This window comes from Rana temporaria, chromosome 1 (genome assembly GCF_905171775.1).
Source record: "Rana temporaria chromosome 1, aRanTem1.1, whole genome shotgun sequence".
NCBI lineage: Eukaryota > Metazoa > Chordata > Amphibia > Anura > Ranidae > Rana > Rana temporaria.
This window is the reverse complement of record NC_053489.1, coordinates 488899221-488925843: the sequence shown is the minus strand read 5'-3', so window position 1 is coordinate 488925843 and position 26623 is coordinate 488899221. Positions and strand designations below refer to the sequence as shown.

At 42.1% G+C, this 26623-nt stretch overlaps 1 protein-coding gene across 1 annotated transcript in view; it reads left to right on the top strand.

The window, feature by feature from the left end:
• PRSS12 (serine protease 12) overlaps nucleotides 1-26623 on the top strand; it is a 227433-nt gene that overhangs the window by 125950 nt on the left and 74860 nt on the right. Inside the window, exons 7-8 of the mRNA XM_040330091.1 lie at nucleotides 6553-6749; nucleotides 24331-24472. Of these exons, the coding sequence (XP_040186025.1) occupies nucleotides 6553-6749; nucleotides 24331-24472 (339 nt within the window). The remainder of the gene's footprint in view (nucleotides 1-6552; nucleotides 6750-24330; nucleotides 24473-26623) is intronic.

Here is a 26623-nt window from a genome sequence, read left to right as displayed (position 1 = left end):
CATTCAAGGAGGGCATAGTGCCCTCCCAGTTGAAAGAGGGCATAATCCAACCCATCTTGAAGAAACCCACCCTAGACCCCAAGGACCCAATTCACCGTTGTCCCATATCAGGCCTAAATGTTCTCTCCAAGGTAATGGAAAAAGTAGTGGTACAACAGCTGCAACAGCATCTATATACCCATAACCTACTTGATCCATTTCAATCGGGTTTCCGTCCCGGACACGGGACGGAAACAGCATTGTTTAAAATATGGGACGACGCTCTCAAGGCCGCAGACAAAGGAGAATCTTGTCTTCTGGTTCTGTTGGACCTAAGTGCAGCTTTCGACACTGTAGACCACAAACTACTACTGACTCGGCTAGCTGAAGTAGCCAGAGTCGCAGAAGGTGATTTATCTTGGTTCTCCTCTTTTTTGGAAAACTGATCACAAATAGTGAAATTGGGACCTTTCACTTCTGAAAAACGCACAGTGTCGTGCGGAGTCCCTCAAGGATCCCCTCTGTCGCCGGTGTTGTTTAACCGCTTCCATACCGGGCACTTACGCACCTTCCTGCCCAAGCCAATTTTCAGCTTTCAGCACTGTCGCACTTTGAATGACAATTGCGCGGTCGTGCTACACTGTACCCAAACAATTTTTTTTATCATTTTGTTCCCACAAATAGAGCTTTCTTTTGGTGGTATTTGATCATCTCTGCGGTTTTTATTTTTTGCGCTATAAACAAAAGAAGAGCGACAATTTAAAAAAAAACACAATATTTTTAACTTTTTTATTTAATAAATCTCACAATTTTTTTTAAAAAAACATTTTTTTTCCTCAGTTTAGGCCGATACGTATTATTCTACATATTTTTGGTAAAAAAAAAATCGCAATAATCATATATTGATTGGTTTGCGCAAAAGTTATAGCGTCTACAAAATAGGTGATAGATTTATGGCATTTTTATTTTATTAATTTTTTTACTAGTATTGGCGGAGATTTGCGATTTTTTTTTACTGTCACCATGACATTGCGGCGAACACATCGGACACTTTTGACACGTTTTTGGGACCATTCACATTTATACAGCGATTAATGCTATAAATATGCATTGATTACTATGTAAATGTGACTGGCAGGGAAGGGGTTAACCACTAGGGGGCAAGGAAGGGGTTAATATGTGTCCTAAGATGTGTTATAACTGTAGGGGGAGGGGACTCTCAAGGGGAGGAGATCGATGTGTGTTCCTCTGTACTGGGAACACACATTGGTTTCCTCACCGCTGACAGGAGGTGGATCTGTGTGTTTACACACACAGATCCACACTCCTGCCGTGATTACCGACAATCGCGGGAACCCGGCGGCAATCGCGGCCTAGATCGCCGGGAACGCAGGACATCATATGACGTCCACCCGGATCGAGAAGGGGTCCTTGCCGCCGTCATTTCACAATGAGGCGGTAGGGAAGTGGTTAACATCTATCTTCGCCCACTCTTTGAAATCATCAGCAGCCAAAAACTGCTTTATCACTCATATGCAGACGACACGCAACTGTATTTCCGCATTTGCAACAAAAAGGATCATCATCTCAATCTAGAGACATGCCTCTCTTTGATAGAAAATTGGATGACAAAGAGTTATCTTAAACTCAACGGAGCAAAAACAGAACTTCTCCTGTTTCACGCCAAGCGTATGAATCAACCTGCAACAACTCGGACACCCCCGCCCATTCTGGGCCAAATCATCACCCCTAGCTCCAAAGTCAAAAGTCTCTGTGTCATCTTTGACACCTACATGACAATGGATGCACAAATAGGGTCAGTAGTCAGTGGATCTCACCATCTGCTGCGCCTACTACGCAGACTTATTCCTTTTATTCCCAAAGAAGACATAGCGGTCGTGGTGGGAACAATTGTAAACTCCAAATTGGACTATGCCAATGCCCTTTACCTCGGACTCCCAAAGTACCAAATCGCTTGTCTGCAAGTCGTTCAAAATACGGCCGCCAGACTTGTGACTGGGAAAAAAAACATGGGAATCAATCTCACCTTCACTGAGAGCCCTTCATTGGTTGTCAGTAAAAGACAGAATTGCTTTTAAAGCACTCTGTCTAACACATAAATGTATCCATGGGAATGCTCCCCATTACCTATGCGAAAAAATAAAAGCTCACAACCCCAATCGCGTTCTGCGATCCACCAACCAAAATCTGCTCCAGATACCGAAAGCCATTTACAAGTCCAAAGGAGAAAGAAGATTCGCGCTCCAAGGTCCCAGACTATGGAATGCTTTACCAACCAGCATTTGGTTGGAGGAAAACCATTTAGCCTTCAGGAGAAAGATCAAGACTCATCTCTTTTGATATCAAAGGATACAGGAACAACAAGCGCCCAGAGGCGATTTAGTTCGCATGAGTCGCGCTATATAAGTTTTTCATTCATTCATTCATTCAACTCTGTGATGGCATGTTGCTTCTGTTGGAATCTACTATTTACCTGCAATGAAAAAAAAGAACAGTGCTCAATTTTGCATTATTTTTGGCTCATCCTTTGAATACCAGTGGATTATTGAAAACATTAGGGACCACCCAAACCTTCTGGTTATCTGATGCAGAAAACAGCATTGATGATTTAGTTCAGGGTTAAATCTTTACTGTCCTGAACTGAACAGAATCCTATAGTCCTATCTTCACAGACATTTGCTTTCAGTATTGTTACGTCTGCAAGAGTTTATCTCTTCAATGCTGTGGCTTTGGAAATATGTAATATATATGAATACATAAATAAAAATGACCTGTTTTTTTCGAGGAAAAAATATTCTTTTTGATAATTGTTGTTTGGTTTGACTGCGGACACTGACTTTGGTATCTGTTTAAAATGCATAATAAAATAGTTTTCTGCTATATATTCAATGTCAGTGCATGGTAAAGGGAAAACTTGTCTTGTAAAACAGGCTTTGCAGAAATATGATGGGTCATTATTTTATGTTGAAGACCCTTGTGGTTTTAAGATCTTTCAACACATGTTTTAGAGGGCTATGCCACCCACGATGGTGACTTGTGTATTCATCCTGAACAATGATACTTTCATAGCTTGCATTCATACATATGGAGCCCACACTTGCATACACTTGCAGACTTCTGTGTGGTGTCTGCTGCTTGCCTTTGTATCTTGTCTTTTGATTGTATAGCTTTAGCAGTGCCTGAATGTATAGAAATGTGCATTTCCTTTCTTTTCTGGGCCAGATGTAATACTATAATTGAAAGATTATTAAATGGTGCGCTGACTTTCGGATAAACAAAAATGGTGCGCTGACTTCTAATACATTCTAAATGCATTAACTACATCCACCTTAACACAACATATAACAATATGAATATAATGATAATTGCAAAAAGACTTACAATAAAAAGTTAATGCAGTAACTAATGTGCTCCCAATTGCAAAATACAATGTCCAGTGTGAGGACAGTGCTCCGGTCAAACAATATATACTTTGAAGTGAATATCCAAATGTGTTTCCAATCACCAAACACCAGATGCAATGCTTTCTTACCTCCGCTGTTGACCATAGAGGTCAATGAAGGCATATAGAGATGCTGGACTTGTTAGTCCACCATGCAGTTCATAATCACACATCCATATTGCGTTTGTCCTCTTTAAACTCCAGATTTGGCTCAAACACATAAGTAAAATCCATTCATAGTGCAATATGTTTTTATAATACGATTTAATAAAGAAAAAAGATGATGCACTTACATGTAACAGGTCTTGTATACAGCATGTATTAAGATATTAGGACCGGCAGTGATGAATTCTCTGTGGTAAACTTCCATGTCTTGGAGATACCCAAAAGTAACGTCACTGGTCTGTAATTGGCAGCCCAACAATCTTCCTTTGTGCCAGTCTGACTGTGACGACCAATTCCTCAAATAAATCCAGGTGCACCGCGCTTAAAACACCAAAGATAATAAGTGCTGCTACTTCAATAAAATTTAAACCAACAAGTGAAAAAATAAATAAATGAGAATGCACATATATAACTTTTTTACAGTAGCGCTCAAAGAAAAATAGTTCACATCTATAAATGTGTCCAACTAAATATAATCATAAATACATGCCAAAAAAAAATTGAAAATATCTTGCAATTCCACACAAAACACAAATATCAGTCCTCTTGAAAAGTGCAAAAAAAATTATAAAATAACACTAATGCCTCCTCCACAGTGATAAGTGGGAGTTCAACTTCCTTAGGAAATAGGCTCACCAGATACTGTTGCCATTCACTCTCGATTGACAAATTAACTCAAATAATTTAATTGAAGAGCCGCTGTTAAATGCCACACTCTGTTCAGATGCTCGACTTTAAACTCCACATACAGGAATAAAAGTAGAGACAAAGCCACTGATAGTGTAAAATCACTTAGGATAGTATATTAATTAAAATATATATTGCACATACATCAGACACAAGTAAGACAAGCCTTCATGTTACATGAAGTCATGAAAAGTGTATATAGAGGGCGCTATATTACAATAAAGTGCCTGATATTAACAATCCACAATACATATAATAATAGCAAATTAACATTTGGTTATAAGTGCCAATGCCATAAAAAATATTAAAATATTAAGTATGTAATCCACCATACATAGTGCTGTAAGTGTATTCCAATAAATAAATATATAAATAGAGTCCCAATATGAGTGTTCAAATGAATCCACCAACAGATTCTCTTGATAGCTTGTGAAGTACTTGTTGCTTAGAGTGATCTCATTCCTCCACCAAACATTATTAGTTGCCGTCACCCAAAGTGCTCAAAACTAAATGCGCTTACCAGAGCCACCTGACCTCTTTGATTAGAAAGAAAGTCAAATAGAGATTTAGCAGGATTGTGCCTGCACACTTTCCAGAAAGAACAGGAAATTGATTTGGGAACCTCTCCCTCGGATCCCCAGGTTATATATATAAAAAAATAGGAGGAAAACCCATTGCGTAATACTGTTTATTGAATTAAAAATATTATAAAAAAATGTGCCAAGTGGCCTCTTACATAGTTGGTGCCTACTCGGCACTGGGGCTGTAGACCTTGCTAGTTGGTTCTCTTTCCACCTCCATGGTAGGTGCTTTCCTCCAGATCAGATAACATCCACAGCGCCGGAGATGGTGTCAGGTGAGCTTGTGACCAGGTACCGCCACCGACGTACGTTTTGTTAGATTACCACAAAAAACTGGGAAAACGTATTGACTAGAGTATAAGCCTAGGGTGTCCATCTGCATGCCTCACTGTGTCTCACTTTGCCCATGTGCATGCCTCACTGTGCCCATGCCTCACTGTGCCCATGCCTCACTGTGTCCATGCCTCACTGTGTTCATGCCTCACTGTGCCCATGCCTCACTTTGCCCATGCCTCACTGTGTCCATGACTAGACTGACGTTTAACATGAAAGTCTATGGAAGGGGTGCCCGGCTTCGAAAAATCGGTGCTCCCCAGCCATAGGTCACCCAGACAAAAAACTCTGCACACTTGTAGAGAAGAAAAGGGGTTACATGTGTGCCAAGTAAGATTGTCCGATACCGGGTCCCCAAATTCACCAGAGAAGTTACCGTTTAACATGGTAGTCTATGGAAGGGGTGCCCGGCTTTGAAAAATCGTTGCTCCCCGGCCGTAGGTGCCCTGGACAACAAACTTTGCACACTTGTAGAGGAAGAGTGGGGCTACATGTGTGTTTGGGGTCCAGGGGAACTACGGCTGGCTGGTACCGGGCCCAAAATCCGGGAGATCAGGCACAAAAAGGTGACTCAAGTATAAGCAGAGGGGGACATTTTCAGCACAAAAAAATGAGCTGAAAAACTCGGCTTATACTCGAATATATATGGTATTTGCTCCATTTTGGTCTGTTAAAGATAAAATTAAAAGTGTTTTGTTATTTCTGTTCAGTAAATACCTGTTGATTTTTCCAGAAAACATATAAGCTAATAACTGCCTGTGCTCTCTGTCTGTACATAAGGTGCATAAGGAGGGGTTATGAAGATGAAGAGGGAGGTTGGAAAAGAGGAAAGGTCTGTGTTCTTTGTAATGCATCAAAATGAAGTAAACATAGCTGACAACATATGCTTTGGAATTCAGAGCCAAAAATACATTGTGTTGTCATATCCAAGAGGGGGTAGGAGCACACTATATTTCTGGCATATGGACAGTGGTTTTTCTATACTAGCATGTTTAGAGAGATTAAATGTAGTGAAATGTGCATGTATTATAGAGGTTTATTATGCTTTTTATCATGATGTTAATATTTTTTTTTATATTTCCTTGACATACACTTTAAGTACAAAGAATGCTCCCATTACTGGAGTGACTGCTAATGAGCTCCTTCAGTCAATCTACTGGTGATAACACTTCTTATCTGGTTTTAAAGATCTGTCTGTGTCTCAGTATAGTTGTTATTTTTAGTAGAATTGACTTTTTTAGCTGAGCTTACAGATCTGTACAGTAAAGTAAGATGAGGGGTGCTCCTCAAATTGATTGTGAGGTAACAGTGATTTAATAAAAAACCTGTTCATTTATATTTTAGGTATGGAAAGATCTCGCTGGAGAATGATTTTGCAGAGACTTCTGGTATCATTTGGCTGGATGATGTGATTTGCACAGGAAAAGAGTCTACTCTCACACAGTGCACTAAGAAAGACTGGGGCAAACATGACTGTAGCCATCAAGAAGATGTTTATATAACTTGCAACCCAGAAACTGATCAGCATAGGCCATTGCCTGGTATGTAAATATCCCTATCTTTAGAAAGAAAATTCTCAAATTCTCCCTTTTTTTAAGTTAGTGGGTTCCAAGTTTGTAAGATATGATAATTGGGGAAGTGTGGTTCATGGTGTTGCCAATGGAAGATGATTGGGCTTCATGTGTCCCTTTTTTAATTGCGAAAGGTCCACTCCAAGACATGTCAAATGCCCAGCCAGAGATTGCTCCATAATGACATATAACCATAAAATATGAACATTTAGCTGGCTTTGAGTCACAGAGTAACCAATTTAACTCTATGACAGCCCTAGGTCCTTGCATACCCCCCAAAACGAAGGCCTCGTACACACAACCGTTTTCCTCTACAGAATCCATCAAGAAACATGGTGGCAGAGCTTTTTTGCCGAGGAAAACGGTCGTGTGTATGTTTCTCATCGAGAAAACTGTCAAAGAACTCGATGAGAAAAAAAGAGAACAAGTTCTCTTTTTCCTCGTCGGGAGTCTCAATTTCCTCGTCGTGTTCCTCGTCGGGCTGGTTTTTGACGAGAAACATGTTCGTGTGTATGCTTAGAAACCCGCGCATGCTCACAATAAAGTATGAGACGGGAGCGCACCTTCCGTAAAAGTAGCGTTTGTAATGGAGATAGCACATTTGTCAAGCTGTAACAGACTGAAAAGTGCAAATCGTCTCTTACCAAACTTTTACTTAACACGCAGTAACATGAGATTAGCAAAAGCAGCCCCAAGGGTTGTGCCAGTGGAATCGAACTTCCCCTGCCGTCGTATGTGTTGTACGTCACCGCGTTTGAGAACGAGGAGATTTGTCCTTGACAGTGTGTACGCAAAGCAAGCTTGTCAAGATTCTCGACAAGCCTGACAAGGAACTCGTCGAGGAAAACAATGTTTCATTTACGACGAGTTCCTCGGTCGTGTGTACGAGGCCTTAAAATGAAAAAAACAAAAACAAAAGATCTTGAAGTATTTCTCTCTTACTATCTAAGACATGGTGATTATAAATTGTCACATTTTACAGTTACTTTTGAGCCTAAAAATATTAAAGGTGACATCTTAATGTTGCCATTCATTGTGTTTCTGGCTGACTGCCATTGTGCACAGTCAAAGAAACTTAAAGTAATAGCAATTCCTTGGCGGTTGCTCTGGTTTTGTTTCTAAGTAGAAGAATAAAGGACTGAGATGAGTAGTGTCTAGAAACCTCAAACAATATTTCTTACGTCAGGTCCTAATTAAACATGCTTCAGAGATATTTTAATTGAATATATTAAGAACCAACCTTGGTAATGGTTAAACAGTAAGTATTGTTGCAGTGGTCTTTATTGAATGCCTTGACACAAAGAGCAATATCATGCAGTAATCCATAGTAACCAGTCAGCTATTAGCTATCAGCAGTTTAGTGAAAAATGTTTTCTGAATATTTACTTAAAGTGTTACTAAACCCACAACATCAAAACACTGGGGATGTACTCCAATGCCACATCTGTAAACATATTTAGATCAAAAATAGCAAAATGGGACCAGACTTTAAAAGCAAAATGGAATGTATAACATAGATAAAATCAAAAAAAATGTTGGTGTACAAATTTCATAGAAAATCACATAAAGTGCAATGTTAAAAAATAAACACATACAAATGCAATAAATTCCTATAACAAGCCCAGTTGTAAACAGGAATGTTATTACATGCTATCAGGTGAGTGAGCCCGCTTCCTCAGGACACACAAAGAGGGTAAAGGACACTGATTGCACTACATAGATGAAAAAATATGTATAAGTAAATTTATACTGTATACACATCAACCAAACAAATTATATAACACATCACATTTTGTTGCAATTAAATAAACAGCACATTTACCTCACCTGGATGATAGGATGGGTCGGCACTGGAGCAAAAAAGAAAGCAGGCCAGACTTGTCCCACACTAGGTAACCCAAGCGATAATAATGAGAATAGAAAAGAAATATTGCGATTGGGAAAAATTCTTGGTATTATGGTGACAAAAAATATGATAAAATATGCTTAGTAATGGTATAAAATATATAGGGGCAGTAATAAAGCATCTAAAGAGGAATCTCTATAGATTAATTTATTACTTTTATAATGTCATTTAGGTATACTAGATACATACTACATGTAAATATAAAAGGCAACTTGAGATGATATAGAAAGAGATGAAAATGTGTAAATATAGTCACACAAACAAAATATAAAGATTCAAACTTACTTAGACGATGGGCAAAAAAGCCAGTGTAGAGAACCACAGGCCCCAGCTATATCAAAGGTGGTACTGGTTGCAGACAGATAAAAAAAGCTCACAGTGCTCCCAATTGGGATTATGCTAGGTTCTGTATGGTAATCATAGTAATAAGTAACTGGGTATAAAAAATGTACAAAAGGAGCCAGAACACTATCTTCCACATGGAATTGTTGAATAGAAATAGCGACCCCATTCCCTCTAAAGCTAATTTGCTGGGGCAAGATAAAAAGCAATGAGATCCATGGGCCAAATTCTCAAAAGAGATACGCAGACTTAACTCCAGTTTTCTAAATTTACACGGCGCGTATATTTGCGCACGATCGTCAAAACGACTTAAGCAAACATTTCCGTATTTTCAGCCGTACTTAAATTAGTTACACCTGCGCATCCCCGGGCGCAAATTACGCTAGGCTCGCCGCTGTTTTTGATAGGCAAAGATGCAAATGAGGGAGTTAGGGCGATTCTCAGAATTAAGTGTGTGTGCCGTATTTTCCGCCCTGTGCGCACCTGTTAGTTTTTCAGACTAAATTTCCACATTATAAAACCAGCCCTAATTTTACACATGCTGTGGAAGGGTTTGCTGTAGGTAGTGACTAGAGCTTAGAGCTATAGTTGTGAAGGTTATTTTTGGAAAAATGCCAGGACCAGCTATGATTGTGACGGCACTTGCTGCCTTACAGGCACAAAGGAGGAGGAGGGCACAGAGGAGGAGGATGAGGGCACAGGCGCGAGTTTATCGTCCACGGCGTGATATTTGGCAAATGCCAGATTATGAGGTGATTGGCAACTACCGTTTTGATAGGGAGGCCATCCTGGAGATCACCCAACTTCTTCATGAGGATCTTATCACCCCAACCCTACGTTCCCATGCCCTGACACCTCTCGAAAAAGTGATGGCAACCCTCCATTTTTTAGCGAGTGGCTCATTCCAGCGTGCATCTGGAGGTGTGGCTGGGATGGTGCAGTCATCAATGAGCAAATGTGTCCATCAGGTGGTCCCTGCCATACTGCGGCGCATGACCAACCAGTTTGTCATGCCCACCCAGGAGGACCAGCGTGTGCAAGCCATGACAGACTTTTATAACATTGCTGGCTTTCCAAGGACCATCGGGGCGATAGACTGCACCCATGTGGCACTACAGCCCCCCCATGATACTGAACACCTGTTCAGAAATAGGAAAGGCTGGCATTCGATCAATGTCCAGGTGATCGTAGATGCACATGGCCTCATCTGGCACGTTTGTGCCAAGTTTCCGGGGTCGTGCCACGATAGCTACATCCTACGGCAGACCAAGGTCTACCAAGACTTGGAGCAGAATGTGTATGGGGACAGCTGGCTGATTGGTGAGTGACATTGGTGTCAGGTATGCCCCCCCCATGATGCAGACATCACAAGGGGCACATGCATGACTAATATCCTCCTGTCTTTTCCCTTACAGGTGACTCAGGATATGCCTTGGGACCCCACCTGATGACCCCCTTTAGGAACCCCCAAACACCCGGAGAACGGAAATTCAACGAGGTGCACATCCAGACCCGGGCAATAGTAGAGCGGACATTTGGCCTTCTCAAGTCCAGATTTAGATGCCTTGACAAGACTGGGGGTACACTCTTGTATTCCCCAGACTTTGTCTGCCAAATTATTGGGGCATGTTGCATCCTCCACAATTTTGCTTTGAAACGGGGCCTGGATGTTTAGATATGTCCTGACCTAACCCCCCACCCAGGCAATCCCCCCCCCCAAACCCCTCTACCCGGGCTGCAGAGGGCCAGGTAATAAGGAGACAACTGGCTGAAGGCATCTTTGCCCAGTAAATGGACCCTAATTATCTTTTTTTTTTTGCTTTGCCCAGAATAAATCACAGAGATTATGTGACCTTTAAATATTTTATTTGCAAATTAAATGCACATTACTTATATGACAATGAGAATGTTTTTTTTTGGAACAAAACGCACATTAATTATCTCACAATGAGAATGCATGAATGCACGTCACTGTGGTCCCTAGCACAGACACATCACATGCACATCGAATTGGATTAGATCCAAGTACCCCCCCCTTTGGTACTTGGGAGCAGTAACGCCCCGCCACGGCTCCAATTATGTCACTGTGCATTCATACACCATTCAGGAACCTAGGATGACTTCTCCCTGGTCCTGGGGATCCATACTCCACCAAAACTGAGGGTGACACCCTTATGTTTTCAGGAATGCCACCCCCCCACATTCACACATCATTCACACACATACACCAAATCATAAGTACAGTAGCAAAAAAAAAAAAAAAATCAAAAGTACCCCTGCAAATTAAGGATGTTGCCGAGTGCTCCTTCTGGGCTGCCCACGGCCACGGGCACGGGCACGGGGACGGCCACGGCCGACTGGGGGATCTTCACGGGGGGGGTCTGTGCAGGGGAGGGAGTATTTTCAGGGGGGGTCTGTGCAGGGGAGGGAGTATTTTCAGGGGGGGGGGTCTGTGCAGGGGAGGGAGTATTTTCAGGGGGGGGGTCTGTGCAGGGGAAGAAGGAGCCTCCCCTGGTGTCTGTCCTCCTGCTGGCCTTCCCTCCAAGGCAACGGCTATCCTTGTCAGACAGGAAGTAATGTCAGCCGTATTGGCCTGCACAGCCCGGGTATTGGCCTGCACAGCCTGGGTGAGGGCAGTCACCTCCTGCGCCACGCCTGTTGTGGCGTTCCTCAGGTCCCACAAACAGGTGATGACCCCCACGGAGTTGGTGGCCACGTCACCCAGTGACTCCCTCATTGCACCCAGGCTGCGCTCCACCTTGGTCATTGTTTTTTGGATTGCAGACAGACTGCGGGTCTGCCGGACATTGTCCCTCAACAGACTGACCGGCAGACGCACCAACCCCCCCCAGTTTTCCGGGGTCGGCCTCCTACTTGCCCCTGAGGCTTGTGGCCTTGGAGGAGGAGTTGGAGTGAGCCATGGGTGCTGCTGCATGTTGGAGGAGGGTTGGAAGGGGCGACCCATGATGGTGGCCTGACTGCTGGGCGCCTGTGGGGTTCCCTCAGGGGATGATTTAAAGGTCATATCTTGGCCCATCATTATTTCCTGCCCAATCACAATATTGTCATCTTCCTCCCCCTCATCCTCCTCCCACTCAACATCCAAATTAGGGGAGTTGTGGGCACTCCCCTCCCATGGCGAATATTGCCCTTCTTGGGACTCTGCATCAGCCTGTCTTGGGGGTGGTGCAGCAGCCTGCCCTGATGGGCCAGCAACCTCCTGACCTGATGGGGCTGCCACCTCCTGGGCTGATGGGGCTGCAACCTCCTGGGCTGATGGGGCTGCAACCTCCTGGGCTGATGGGGCTGCCACCTCCTGGGCTGATGGGGCTGCCACCTCCTGGCCATCTGGGGAGGACACAAAACAATCACAGGTTGTTGGATCCACACACTTGGCACATCTTCCCTTCCCCCACCCACACATGCTAATCACCAGATAGAAATTCCAAAAAATTACCTGTCCTCATAAGAGGATCATTGTCAAAGCCAGGCAGGCCCACCACCTGCTGTGGGTGGAAACACTGGGCCACTGCCCATTCCTCCTCACTCATCCTGACTGGGCAGGGTCCCCCTCCTCCAGTGCCCCTGGTATGGGCATGCAGCGTTGCCAGCTTGTTCCGGGACACGCTCCTCAAGTCATTAATTTTTTTTTGAACTCCAGCGATGGTCCTGGTCTCCCCCCCCCCCCGCCGCATTGATCCGATCGGTGATCTTTTGAAGGATCTCCTTCCTCCTGGCCGGGGTGGTGTTGTGGCTCTCAGGGCCATGGAGAAATCGCCCATATTTAATGACGCCCTGAGCAAGTATATGCTTCTCTGCCACTGTAAAATTTAGCTTCCTGCGCTTGGGAGCCATGACAGACAACACCCAGCAACAGGGAACTCACCCAAAAAACAAACAACAATACACACACACAACAAAGAAAATAAAATCAAGCAAAAATAAAAAATATACAGACAGCTACTATAAATTCAAAAACAAACAGGCAAAAAAGGAAAACAAAAAACAATCACACACCAAAAAACAAACACTTATCAAAAACAAACAGGCAAAAAATCAAAACAAAGAACAAATTAGCAAAAACAAACACCAACTATACCCTCCAACTCCACAAACACTTTTCTCACAAACAAATCTTACCAACAAACACTGACAAACGTTCAAAGCAGAAGCAACTTGCTTTAGGAAGGGAACACAGGGAAATACTTTTGCAATAGAAGTCTGTTTGACTGGGGCTATTTAGACACAGGGCGATCTTCAAACTAAGTACGCTTAGCCTTTTACCTATCTCACTGATTGCGCTGACCAAAGTTCTGCACATGCGCAGTGAGGTCCAGATTCGTGCGCGCATGCGCAGTACGGCCGGCACTTCATTTGCATGGGGTCACGGCTCATTACAATGAAGCACGCCCACTTCATTCCCACTTGCCATAACCACGCCTTACGCATTGAAACTTAAGTTAAGGATGGCGCAATTTTGTGCGCAAATGCACTGAGAATACGGTACTTACGACACCAACTTAGGGCGCCGTAACTTAAATGACATAAGTTAGATAATCCTAAATTTACACAGGTTTTTGAGAATTTGGCCCCATGTGCTTACCATCCCCTTTTTCTCTCATTGGTCTCTTGGGACGAACAATTTTGTCTGGAAGATAATGTTCTGGCTTATTTTTTAAATATTTATACCGCAATTTTTCTAAACCCACAACAGTATAATCAGTCTGCATATGCAGTAAAGCAGGGGTGCCCAACCTTTTGAAGAGCGAGGGCCACTTAAGCAACTTGGTAACCGGTCACGAGCCAGAATGAACAGAGCAGGCAGATGACAGGTCCATGTCCACTCTGCATATGCAGAGCAGACAGGGGCACAGCCCACACTACTCTATTGGCCCTCCAATCCGATCTGCCCAGATGGAAGAGGACGGATCCCCCCTTTTTTGCGGATCAAATTAGATTTAGGTGGGTGTAAACGGCCACAAGTTCGTTTAATTCTGAGGCTCAATAGAGGTGAATGAAGGGTCCAATCGGGTTGGACTGATCGTGCCAAAAGTGCTTTCACACTGATATGCTGCGGTATACAACAATGTCACCAGCTCTAGAACTGTGGACATATATAGATAAAAATAACAAATCCAATAGGGTGGAGGGAACAGTCAATGAAGAGAGATGTGAACCCAGTGCTGCTGGATAAGAAAACCGCAACTGGGGACTACGGATACAAACAACCAAAACACTATAATCCAGCGCTCATGGGATACAAAGAGCAGGCAGTCTCTTGGCGGTTGCAAAAAGTAGATGCTTTATTTAACCAAAGTGAAACTATAATGCAGTCCTGAATAAATATAAAATGGAAATCTTGCAATATCACCTGAGGTCCTCAGAGTAACGAGGGGTCAACAGTTCCCAGCAGAGGTCAATGGTAAACAGCATGGGGTGTGCGATGACGGCAGACGGCACGGAGCCTCCGGGTTCTCCCTCCCCATTGACTCGGCTCCAGTCTTTGCTTCCCGCACATCGCAGGCTATTCCACTGGCTGGCCCACATGTTCCTTCTGTGACCCTCTCCATAGGATGTTGGCGGCCGCCTCCTTCCCGCTGTTCCATCACACACCCCATGCTTTGGGGGGACCCCCACCCCGTTTTTTCAGCGTAGGGGGTTCCCCTTTAAATCCGCACCAGACCCATGGGCCTGGTATGCTCTTGAAGGGGAACCCATGCCGTTTTTTTGTTAAAATTTGGCGTGGAGTTCCCCCTCAAGATTCATATCAAACACAGTGCCTGATATTGGCAGAGATCCAAGTCAGATCCCTGCTCATTGAAAGTCGGACTTCAAGTCCAGGGCAAAGTCGGATCAAAGTAGTATCCTGTTCATAAAAGTTGGATGGATGTAGGACAAATGTAGGATAAATGTAGGACCAATGTAGTATCAGTGTAGGAGCATTGTCGCAGAGCAAAGAAGGATGAAAGTCGTGTAGTATAGTTTGAACCCGGCCTGTAGATCAGGCCGGATGCATTGATGGGGGGAGGGGGGGCGGCGTCTGTGCGCCCCTGATAGATGGGCCGCCACTGTTAGGGAAGCAAATTTAACATAGAAAATGTATGTCCATGTGAAGATATCTGAGATACAGTACTGTATCATTAGGGTTTAGAAAGCAGTTTAGGATGCAGTTACAGTTTATCCCTGTGAATTATTCAGTGAAAAAAATTAGCTGATGTAAATTCACAGAAGGAGTAGGTAAGATGCTGGTTTATCTAGCCACAATTGCTTTCTTTGTGTAGCAAACAGCCATAGGGGGGTATTCACTAAGGCTGGGTTCACACTGGTATGACACGACAGTCATACAACTTTCATCCTACTTTGCTCTGCGACATCAGTCCTACATTGGTCCTACATTGGTCCGACATCCATCCGACTTTCATGAACAGGATACTACTTTGATCCAACTTTGTGATAGTCTGACTTGTTCTTTGACCAATCAAAACAATCCCAGAGTGAGATAAATTAATTTTACTGCTGCTGTAATCACAATGTCGGATGTAAAAAATCGGATGGTTAGGACAAGGATCCTACTTTGATCCGACTTCAATGATATTCAATGGGCTGAAGTAGGACCAAAGTTGGACCAAAGTAGTACAGGGAGCATTTTCAAAGTCGGACCGACTTGTGTCGGACCAGTTAAGACGGCTCTCATAGGGAAACATTGATTTTCACACGTCATGCGACATGAGCTCCCAATGTCGGAGCGTTTTTTGTACCAGTGTGAACCGGGCCTCAAGCTGGAGCACACAGAATCAGGTATAGCTGTGTATAGTAACCAATCAGCTTCTAACTTCAGCTTGTTCAATTAAAGGGGTTGTAAAGGTAAAAAAAATGTTTTCCTAAATAGCTTCCTTTACCTCAGTGCAGTCCTCCTTCACCTACCTCATCCTTCGATTTTGCTTTTAAATGTCCCTATTTCTTCTGAGAAATCCTCACTTCCTGTTCTTCTGTCTGTAACTCCACACAGTAATGCAAGGCTTTCTCCCTGGTGTGGAGAAAGCCTCTTGAGGGGGAGGGGGCGAGCAGGAGTGTGAGGACGCCCACTAACACACAGCTCCTTTCTCTATCTGCAAAGTAGAGAGTGTCCTGACTTGCCTGCTCGCCCCCTCAAGAGGCTTTCTCCACACCAAGAGAAAGCCTTGCATTACTGTAAGTGAGGTAAGTGAAGGAGGACTGCACTAAGGTAAAGGAAGCTATTTAGGGATTTTGTTTTACCTTTACAACATTATAAAATAGCCAGTAATTTTAGCTGTAGAAAGTTGTAGCTGTAGAGTGGGTCTTTCAGCGTTTTTGTAGTAGCGTTTTTCAGCATTTTATTTGCGTTTTTTATCGATTGCCTTTTTTTTAGCTTTTTTAAGCAAAACTATGCTCCCATAAGAGCTTATGGCTCAGAAAACGCAGTTTTCAGCGTTTTTGGCGTTTTTAAACTGTTTCCTGCTTTTTTCAGAGCATTTTTCCAGCTGAAAAACTCTTCTCAAAACCCACTAGTTCTGGCTTTTTTTTCCAGCTAAAAAATGCCCCTGCCAAAAAGGGCTAATAACAGCCTATGTGTGCATGGACACATAAGATAACATGCTGGGGAGTTTATTGACTGCAGAAAAAAATGTCCAAAGCCAAAAACAGCAGCTGTAAAAGCGTCCAGTGCGCATGAGGCCTAAAACCTAGCAGCTGATTGATTTCTATGCACAGCTGGCCCCAATTCTGTGTGCACCCGTTTTAGTAAACCCACCCCATATGGTCTGGCACTCCTATCAATCTAAAGCCTCATACACATGATCGTATTTTCATCGGACAAAGCGTAGGACTTTTGTCCGAATGGCGTTGGCCGTGAACTTGTCTTGCATACAAACGGCAAAGAATTGTCAGCCAACAAACACAAATCTACGTGTTTTTTCAGCTCTTTAGCGCCACCCTTCGGGCAACTTCTGCTAATGTTGTGTTATGGTTAGCATTGCTTCTGAGTATGCGTGTTTGTACTTTGGAGTTTTGTCCGAAGGACTTGCGTACACACGATCGGATAATCCAACAGCACACATTTGTTGTCAGAAAAAAAGCATGCTATCCAACATTTGTTGGAGGAAAATCTGACAACAATTGTCAGATGGAGCGTACAAATGGTCAGATTTTTTCCGACAACAGCCTGCCATCTCACAATTCCCGTCGGAAAATCAGTTCGTGTGTACGGGCCTTAAGAGTAGATGTAGTGACCCCTGAACTTTTGCTGCAGTCTGGCAATCCTGTATCTAAAGCCTCATACACACGGTCGGACTTCAAACAAACTTTTCCGTGGATTTTTGTCCGAAGGGAGTTGGCCGGGCACACCCATAGCATACACACGGCAGGACTTTTCTGCAAACTTTCCCAAAACTTTCCCAACATCAGGTGGTTTTTCTGCTCTTTTCTGCACTTTACTGTCACCCTTTGGTCAACTTCTGCTATTGTTGGTTGATTTTAACATTGGTTCTGGTCATGCGTATTTGTATTTCAGACAAAAGTCTGATAGATTTCTTTACACACAATAGGACTTTTGTTCCTGAAAAGTTTGTCCGTTTGCAGAGCGAACTTTTGTCCGATGAAAACTGAAAAAATGTGTCCGATGGCGCATACACATGGTAGGATTTTTTTGAAAACTTGCTCATTTCGAAGTTTGTTTTTAAAAAGTCCTACCGTGTGTATGGGGCTTTAGATACACCTAAAAAAATCTGTTGAGGCTGAAAGGGACTGGTAAGCTACTGGTAACAGAGTGGATAGGTGGAAAATAAGGTTAAAGGTTTACTCCTGGCACCTCTGCTCTCCTTTTTCCTGATAAATTCTACATTACTGGTCCCTACACTAACTATGCTTACAGCACTCCTCTTTAAGGATCCTTCAGTTTCAGTAATTATTGATTTGCTGTCCTGCAGGCAAGTATCTAATACACACGGTCAGACTTTTTGACAACAAACTTCAAAATGAGCAAGTTTTCAAAAAAATCCAACAGCGTGTACGCTCCATCGGACAAACTTTTTCGTTTTTCATCGGACAAAAGTTTGCTTTGCAAACGGACAAACTTCTGGCAACAAAAGTCCTACGGTGCAAACTCCTATCGTGTGTACAGAAGTCCATCTGACTTTAGTTCAAAGTACAAGCACGCATGCTCAGAACCAATGTTAAAATCAACCAACAATAGCAGAAGTTGACCAAAGGGTGGTGTTAAATAGAAAAAATGAGCTGAAAAACCACGTGATTTTGGGAAAGTTTGTTGAAAAAGTCCTGCGGTGTATATGCATACTAAGTTCACGGCCAACACCCTTCAAACAAAAATCCACGGAAACATTTGTTTGAAGTCCGACCGTGTGTATGAAACTTTACTCTTTAGGTCACAATTACATACTTGTTACAAGTATACAGTAATTTATGCATAACGCAATTTGCTTGAAATGCAATGTTCATATACTTGTGTTAAAATATTCTGTACAGTATATGTTTAAAATCCAATTTTTGTTTGAAAGCTCATTCATGAAATGTTAAAAAAGTTATAGAAATCCCATATATGCTAATATTTGTTGAACAGGTCATGAGCTTACCAGTAAAACACAGAATCCCAAATCCATAAGTGGCTCAGCAAAAAGATGTTCCATTAATGAAACATAGGGTAATACTACAGCTGGTCTAGAAATGATTGACACTGAGGCAGTAGACCCAAGAGTGTTGCTGACTGCCAATTTTCTGCCTGACTGACGATTAATAGTATCCTCCAATTACGTCATGTAGAAAAAGCTCCCAAGCTGCCACCAAATGGGACCTTAGCTATATCGTAATGATAGACATAGCTCCATAAATATTGTTTTAGAATTCAATGAACTCAGCATGTATGTTATCATACAGTAAAGATAAGTGCACCTTGGCTTCACACTTATTGGTTTTAAATTGCTGATCTTTCGAATTAGAAGTGTTCTTTACCTTCCTGGAATTATTTAGCAAATTCTAATATAACAAAATAGGTGTGATCCCTTTCAAGAGCAGCTGCTGATGATTTGATGGCCTCATGTGGACTCATATCATGCAGAACCTTGCAGCTGGTTTCCTAAAATGAAATACTATTCCAGTTTATCCCATAGGCAGATAGCAATTGCAGATGTTCTTGTTGCTTCAATTGTAGATTACCACTGGTCTGGCTATACTATGAATGATTTCCCTTTCCAGGGGAGTAACAAGGGCAATAATTAAGTGTGACTTTGATAAATAAAGCTGGCTAATGTCTATGTAACCTGAAATATTCTTAAGAATAGAATATGCAAACTGTCTGTAAAGACATGAACCATCTGTGCTGACTTAACCGTTAATTGTAATTGAAGTTGGATCATGCCAGGTCATACAAAAGCAGGAATGTCTCTTGTTTTAGTTCTTCCCACCATTCTTACTGTTAGAGTGAATTTCGCAAAAAATAATTGTATTTGTATCTTGGTTTTGTTCATTTTGTAGACTTCTTAGTGCTTCTTTTGCATGCAAAGCAAAATGTATTAACATTTAACTTTAAATGTTGAGCCACACAAATAGGTAAATTCAGGTACCTATGCCTAACTTTGCGGCGGCGTAGCTTAAGGCATTTAAGCTACGCCGCCGTAAGTTAGCTAGGCAAGTACATGATTCACAATGTACTTACCTGCTAAGTTACGGCGGCGTAGCCTAAATCGGCGGGCGTAAGGGCGCCTAATTCAAATGTGTTTGAGGGGGGCGTGTTGTATGTTAATGGGGCTTGACCTTACGTTGTTTACGTGTTTTGCGAACTGCGCATGCGCCGGGCGCCTACACTTCCCAGTGTGCATTGCGGCTAAGTACGCCGCACGGGCCTATTGATTTTAACGTGGACGTAAACGACGTAGATCCCGATTCACGGACGACTTACGCAAACGACGTAAAAAAAATCAAATATCGACGTGGGAACGGCGGCCATACTTGACATTACTATTATAATAGGGCCTAGCTCTAACTTTACGTGGCCTATCTCTTACGTAAACGGCGTAAAAGTACTGCGTCGGCCGGGCTTACGTTTGCGAATCGGCGTATCTACTCATTTACATATTCTACGCCGCAATGGAAGCGCCACCTAGCGGCCATCCAAAATATTGCAATCTAAGATAGGACGGCGCAAGCCGTCGTATCTTACATATGTTTAAGCGTATCTCTGTTTGAGCATACGCTTAAACATAAGTCGGCATAGATTCTGAGTTAGGTCGGCTTATCTACTGATAAGCCGGCCTAACTCTTACTGAATCTACCTAATACAGTTTTGCTAGTAAACAGTACGTGTGTTCTTTGTTTTTTTTTTATACTCCCCAGAATATGATACTCTAAGTACATTGATCTGTGACACGACCAGGTTTCTCGGCAAAAACCAGAAAGAAAACTGATTCTTGCCGAGATTCCTGTTCGTGTGTATGAGGCATTCAGCTTTCTCGTCAGGAAATCTGGCCAGAATCTCGACGAGAAAAAAGAGAACCTGCTCTCTTTTTTCTCGTCGAGATTCTTGTCGGCCTGTTTCCCGACGAGAAACCCGAGCGTGTTTATACTTACCTGTCGCCGTGGAAACCCGCGCATGCTCAAAATGACTTTGACGCATGCGCGGAAGCTTCCACGGCATAGGTAGGGTGAAGCAAGATGGCGGCGACGGCATCGAATGTGATGAGCGCATGCTTGTCATACACAATGACGTCACCACGTTATTTCCTTTCAAGAGAACCGCGGTTCTTTTGAAATGACAGTCAGTACACTCCGGCGGTAAGAGTTTCTTGCCAAGAATCTCGTCAGGGAAAACGATGGGTTTGCACACTCAGTGTGTGTTCTAACTGTGGGAAGATGGGACTGACTGAGGGAGGGGACCGATTGTTATTCCTAAGCATTTAGAACACCAGATCTGTCTCCTCACCCCTGACAGAATGGGAGTTTGTGTATTTACACACACAAATCCCCTTTCTGGCTCTGTTAGGAGCGATTGCGGGTGCCTGTCGGACATCGCGCCCACTGGGCACATGCAGGGATGGACTGGCCATTGGGACTACAGGGAGTTTCCCGGTGGGCCGATGGCTCAGTGGGCCAGCTTCAGTGACAGCGGACCGCCGCCCCCCCTCCGCTCCTCTGTCTCTCCCTTCCTGCAGCGCTCACCTGGGGGGAACAAAGAAGCAGAGGGAGGACCAGAGGAGCAGGGGGGACGGCAGAGGGGCATGAGGGAGGGGACAGACAGCTGACTCAACAGCTATGGCCTGGGAGTTTCTCACTTCTGCCTAATCTTGTCCCATAAAGGGAGGGCACCAAACTGATTCTTTGCCCCGGGTGAAATAATGTCTAGCTTCCCCACTGGTACTGCCTATAAGAATACCAGCTGTTCTACTCTAGCTAGTGGCTAGTGAAGGGGGAGAGGGGGCTTGGGTGGCCGGGGGGGTGCGGGAGTTGTCCGGCCACTATGAGAGAGACCTGTCAAAGTGGGCCAGTCTGTATGAAGTCCAGGGCCAAATTTTTGTCCCAGTCCAGCCCTGGGCACATGCATTGTCTCATGAGGGACGCCGCGCGCCCCCTATAGCCCTTAAAGAACCCGACGTACAGCTACTGCAATTTGCGCAAGGGAGCTATTCTGCTGCCGTCAAACGACAGCGGGCGGGCGACAAGCGGTTAACATTACCCTTCACTTAAAACACATGAACATAATCATTTGGAGGAGTGTTTACATACTTTTGCCCATGTAATAAAGGTGTGATGGCCATGTGTTCACAAACACTTAGCTATATAGTCTATACTGTATATCATTGTGTACATGTAAATATTTACATTCTTGTTCATTTTAGAAAGCAATAAATACATTGAAAACAGGGAGAATGATAGGCATATGTTGATTAACAGTTTTTGATAGACATATGTTGCTTATGCAGAATTAGTAATCTGTGTAAAATTAGTTCCATAACATTTTTCATAACGTATGTCGAAACACATTTTCCAAAATAACCAAGTAATTTCAAGTAATTGAGCATTTTACTTACTATACCATTTAGTAATTAATGGCCTAGTAATTAATAAATGACTTCAGATGTAAAATGCTGGCTAATTGACTCCCCTGATACGATCTTTATATTCTTTGGCATTCAAGTGAAAGATCTTTAAACTTAGGTTTACACCTCTTGGAGCCATTATAAGAAAGATGTACTACCTCAGTTAGATATTTCTTATTTATTTTTAGTTACTGTGAATTTTTAACTACTGTATCTTTCACTACCTCAGCGGAATAAATGTTATTCTTTGTGAAGGGAGTTTTGCTTTTGGAAACCTTAAAATATATAAGATATCAGTAAGGCGTTTATCCCATTATTGTCCACTCATAAATGAAATATCATGTTTAGATCATGCTTAGCCCTAGATAGAGAGGGGAAGATTAAATCATATTTCAATTTTTTTACTGTCTGTTTTTGGCATTTGGGAGATTTTTCTCATTTCCAGTCCCAGAAACACAACAGGAAGTAAAGTAAACTCATATTCTTGAAGCAGGTAACCTCTTTAGAAAAAAATCAATACTTTTCCTATTCTTGTGACAGCCATAAAATGTTGGATTTGCCATCACTTTTTATCCTGGATACAAAGCTTTACACAATAAATCATTAAATGACAATGGAACCTTGGCTTTAAAATGTCTTATTGTAATATGGATTGGTGATGTAAGCGGCCTTTATTTTGGTTGATGTTAGTTAAAGAAGATCTGGCATTAGAATTTTTATGTTACAGTTCTGCCCCCTATGGGACAAAGTACATGTAGTAATTTGTCCCGTGTTTCTAAGTGGCAAGAGGAAAGTAGGGGGAGGGGAGACCTCTTAATCTCTGCATTCCTCTTGCCACTACTTGCCTAGAGAATGTGTTCACAGCTGAGAAAAGCTGCTGATATGAATCAACAAACGCCTTCAGGCTGTTGTAGGGAGGGGGCAAGTTGGTACTCATAACTCGGGTTAGAAAACACTTCGAATGATGGGACAAAGTACCACATGTACTTTGCCCCATATGGGACATAACTGTAAAATAAAAATCTTTTTACGATAGGCAGACAATGGCAAAATTTAAATTTTTGTGGAAAAAAGGTAAAACTTTTTTTCCCCCTTTTTTCTGGTTTAGGCTTGTAAAAATAATGATACAAATATCATTATTTTGAAAACAGTTGGTTATATACATACATTCTTGATATGTGTTTGTTTTTCTTTAGTGCATATTGAATGTAATGAGAAAAGCGGTAGCACCTGATGACCCATGATCCCACATATGTCTACATGGATTTTTCCATTTATTAATTAGCCTCATTGGCATTGAATGATTAATTATAGTGCTACATTGATACCATATGAAAGAAATGTGTATATAGATGCTTGTAAAGACCACCATTGTTTTATGTGTCTTGTTCTGAAACCCTACAACCCTAAACCGTCATTCTTTTGACACTGAATTTATGTCTTTTTCAAATACACTTTTAAGTGCAGCAATCCCTTTTGTAATGCCTAGTACACACTATCGGTTTTCCCGGCGGTAAAAAGTCCGCCAGGAAAACCGAGAACCTGCTCAGTAACCTTTTCCCTCTACACACGACCGGGTTTCCCAACAGGAAAACTACCATGAGAGCTTTGTTTGGGAAACCCGGACGTGTGTATGCTCCACCACATTTTTTTCCCATAGGAAAACTGCCGGCTTAAAAACCACCAGCAATCCCTGGGGGAAAAAAGAAAGCTGGTTCCCTTTTTTTTTCCCAGCAGTTTTCCTGTCGGGAAAACTGCGATGGAGCATACACACGGTCGGGATTCCCAGCCAAAAGCTCTCATGGCAGTTTTCCCGGCAGGAAAACCGGTCGTGTGTATGAGGCATACGTTTTACTATATATATGGCCTGATTGATTAGCACTGCTACGTTGGAACGTGTGAACTCCACCCTCAACATTTGTAATATATATATATATATATATATATATATATATATATATATATATATATATATATATATATATATATATATATATATATATACACACAGTAGTTGTACAGCATGAAGAGATGAGAAATACCTGTGAAAATATCAGCCAAGTATCTAGAACTACATGTATCATATTAAAATAATATTTTTAATTACAATATGTTATTCAGCTTAAAGCATCTTTAGAGAGCTGTGTAATTTTGATATGACCTCACACATTTGTCCTCTGTAAATGAGGTCTGTGCTCTGTGTCCCTTTGTCTTTATCTCACTGCTGCCGTTGTTCCAGGTCCTCCTCTGAGGTTGATGGATGGTGAAACAAAGAAAGAGGGGCGTGTGGAGATTTATCTCAATGGCCAGTGGGGGACAATCTGTGATGATGGATGGACCGATAAAGATGCGTCTGTTGTGTGTCGGCAGCTTGGCTACAAGTAAGTCTGATGCTATTAGTGTACAGTACTTCCTTGACAAGCAATATATTTCCAGGGCACTGCTGGAGGGCTTTCAGTTCTTTAGAAAAGAGACATTAATAAATATGAATTTGTAATGCATGTGAAAATTCATTATACAGCAGTAGTAAATCACATATTGCTATACTTACATAACAGTCCTTGTATATGTACATATGACCTTCTTTACTGAAAAATACATGCATGGTCAAAATGTAATTACAAAATACTGACTTTATAAACATGAAATAATTAAAGCCCAGTTGAACATTCCAAGTGCATCAAGTCAAAATGATGTTTATTGTCCTTATAGTTTGTTCTCCTTCTAAAGAATAGCCTGAGTAGGAAAGTATGACCCCTGCCATCAGCTCCAGACAGGGAGCATCGCTCTATACGTGGGAGAATTGTTCTCTCTGGAGAACTCCAACACACCCCCTACTGAGATAGACATATAGCTCTACAAATGGCAAAACTCATGCTCCCAAGTGATTGGAGAGTTCTGGCTCTGACATAGCAGGAGATATGTCAGACCACTGCTTCCCAACAAGGACCAAGGGTTCCACTTTGCAACATGCTGGCAGGACACAGGATCTTCCACTCAGGCTGTGGCAGACAAAACACGTTGTAATACTTTGCACAACTTCTGTTTTGACACACCTAGAATGCATTTAGCAAATTGAAGCTGAAAGTTCAATTGGGCTTCTCAAACTTAAAGGGTCAGTCCACCAAAGTGATATTTTGGTTATATGTTGATCTGGTGGGATGAATCATCTCTTGGGGACTCCAATTATAAAATATCACTGCCGTATTTCCCAACTCAAATGTGGAGCAATTCTGCCTATCTTTGACTGTTCCCATGGATTACGTGCATTATGCTTAGTGTGTCATTTAAATGCAACCAGTAAAGCAAAGCCCCTTGTGATGGGCCTTGCAAATGCACAAACCTGGGGAATTGAGTGCGGAAGTGTTGCCACCTGAATGCTTCAGAATGTAAGACACTGCTACGTGGTTTACCTCTATTGACCATTTGCTTGCTTGTCATCAGGTAGATTTATTTCACCTCCTCTGGCATTTTTTTCGTTTCTAATTTAAACCAGTGTAATGGGAATTAAATGCCAGTTTGCTATGCCAAATCAACACTTTAATTATTGACAGATATGCATTACATGGGTTAAATGGACTATTAACGGCTAGTAAAGCCTTGACTACATCTAAATAATCCCAGAATATGTATAACGTAAGCATGTTAGTTGTGAAAGTTTAGAAGTAAAAAGGAAGAATTTGATTGTCTGTTAAGGAGAATGCATACTTGGATGATTTACTAAAGAATTTAACAGTATTCAATAAATTGTACGAAAATTCAATAAAAATATCTAATCTTGTGAAACACAAATTCCTTTTTATTTATTTCATCTGCGTGTATAGGGGTATTCCATATAAAAAGGAGTTTGCCTTAGAAAAACTAGATGATTGAAGTGAATAGTCACACAATTATTTTAGTAAATCAGCCCAAAGCAGTAATCATTTATAATCACATATGTATATAGATATTATGAAATCGTTTTTTTTACAGGTTTATTGTACACAAAAAAATACTCTCACTGTGGCTCTCCTCTCTTAAAAATAGCGGATGGTTGCCTATCCCTTAAGAATCAAGCCTGGCATACTAGGCATAAGGAATAGGCATACAGCAGTCACCATGAATACATATGGAATATGCATATGGAATAGGCATAAGGAAGTCTCCTGGATGGCTGCAAATGCACATTTTTGTATTTAATCTAATGATTAAAAAAAGAAAGAAAAGGTCAGGAGATTGAACACTAACAGATTAGAGTCAGATCATCCAATATTAGAACATTTCTGTCTAATGCAGGTTGAATTTCTAACTTGGGTGATACACTTCACTCACTGGCATTGAACAACCCACCTCTCATCTTTCATTTGTCTTTTTGTTCTCTGTTCCCAACTTAGTATGATATTATAGCCATACAATGTATAGTTTAGACAGAAATTGCAGTACTCAGTAAGCTGAATACCTTAAATTATCAAAAAATTAACAAATGAACAAGTCCATTTTGAATCTTGTGCCAAGTGGTGAGTAAACATATCCAAATAAAAGTATCCAAGTGA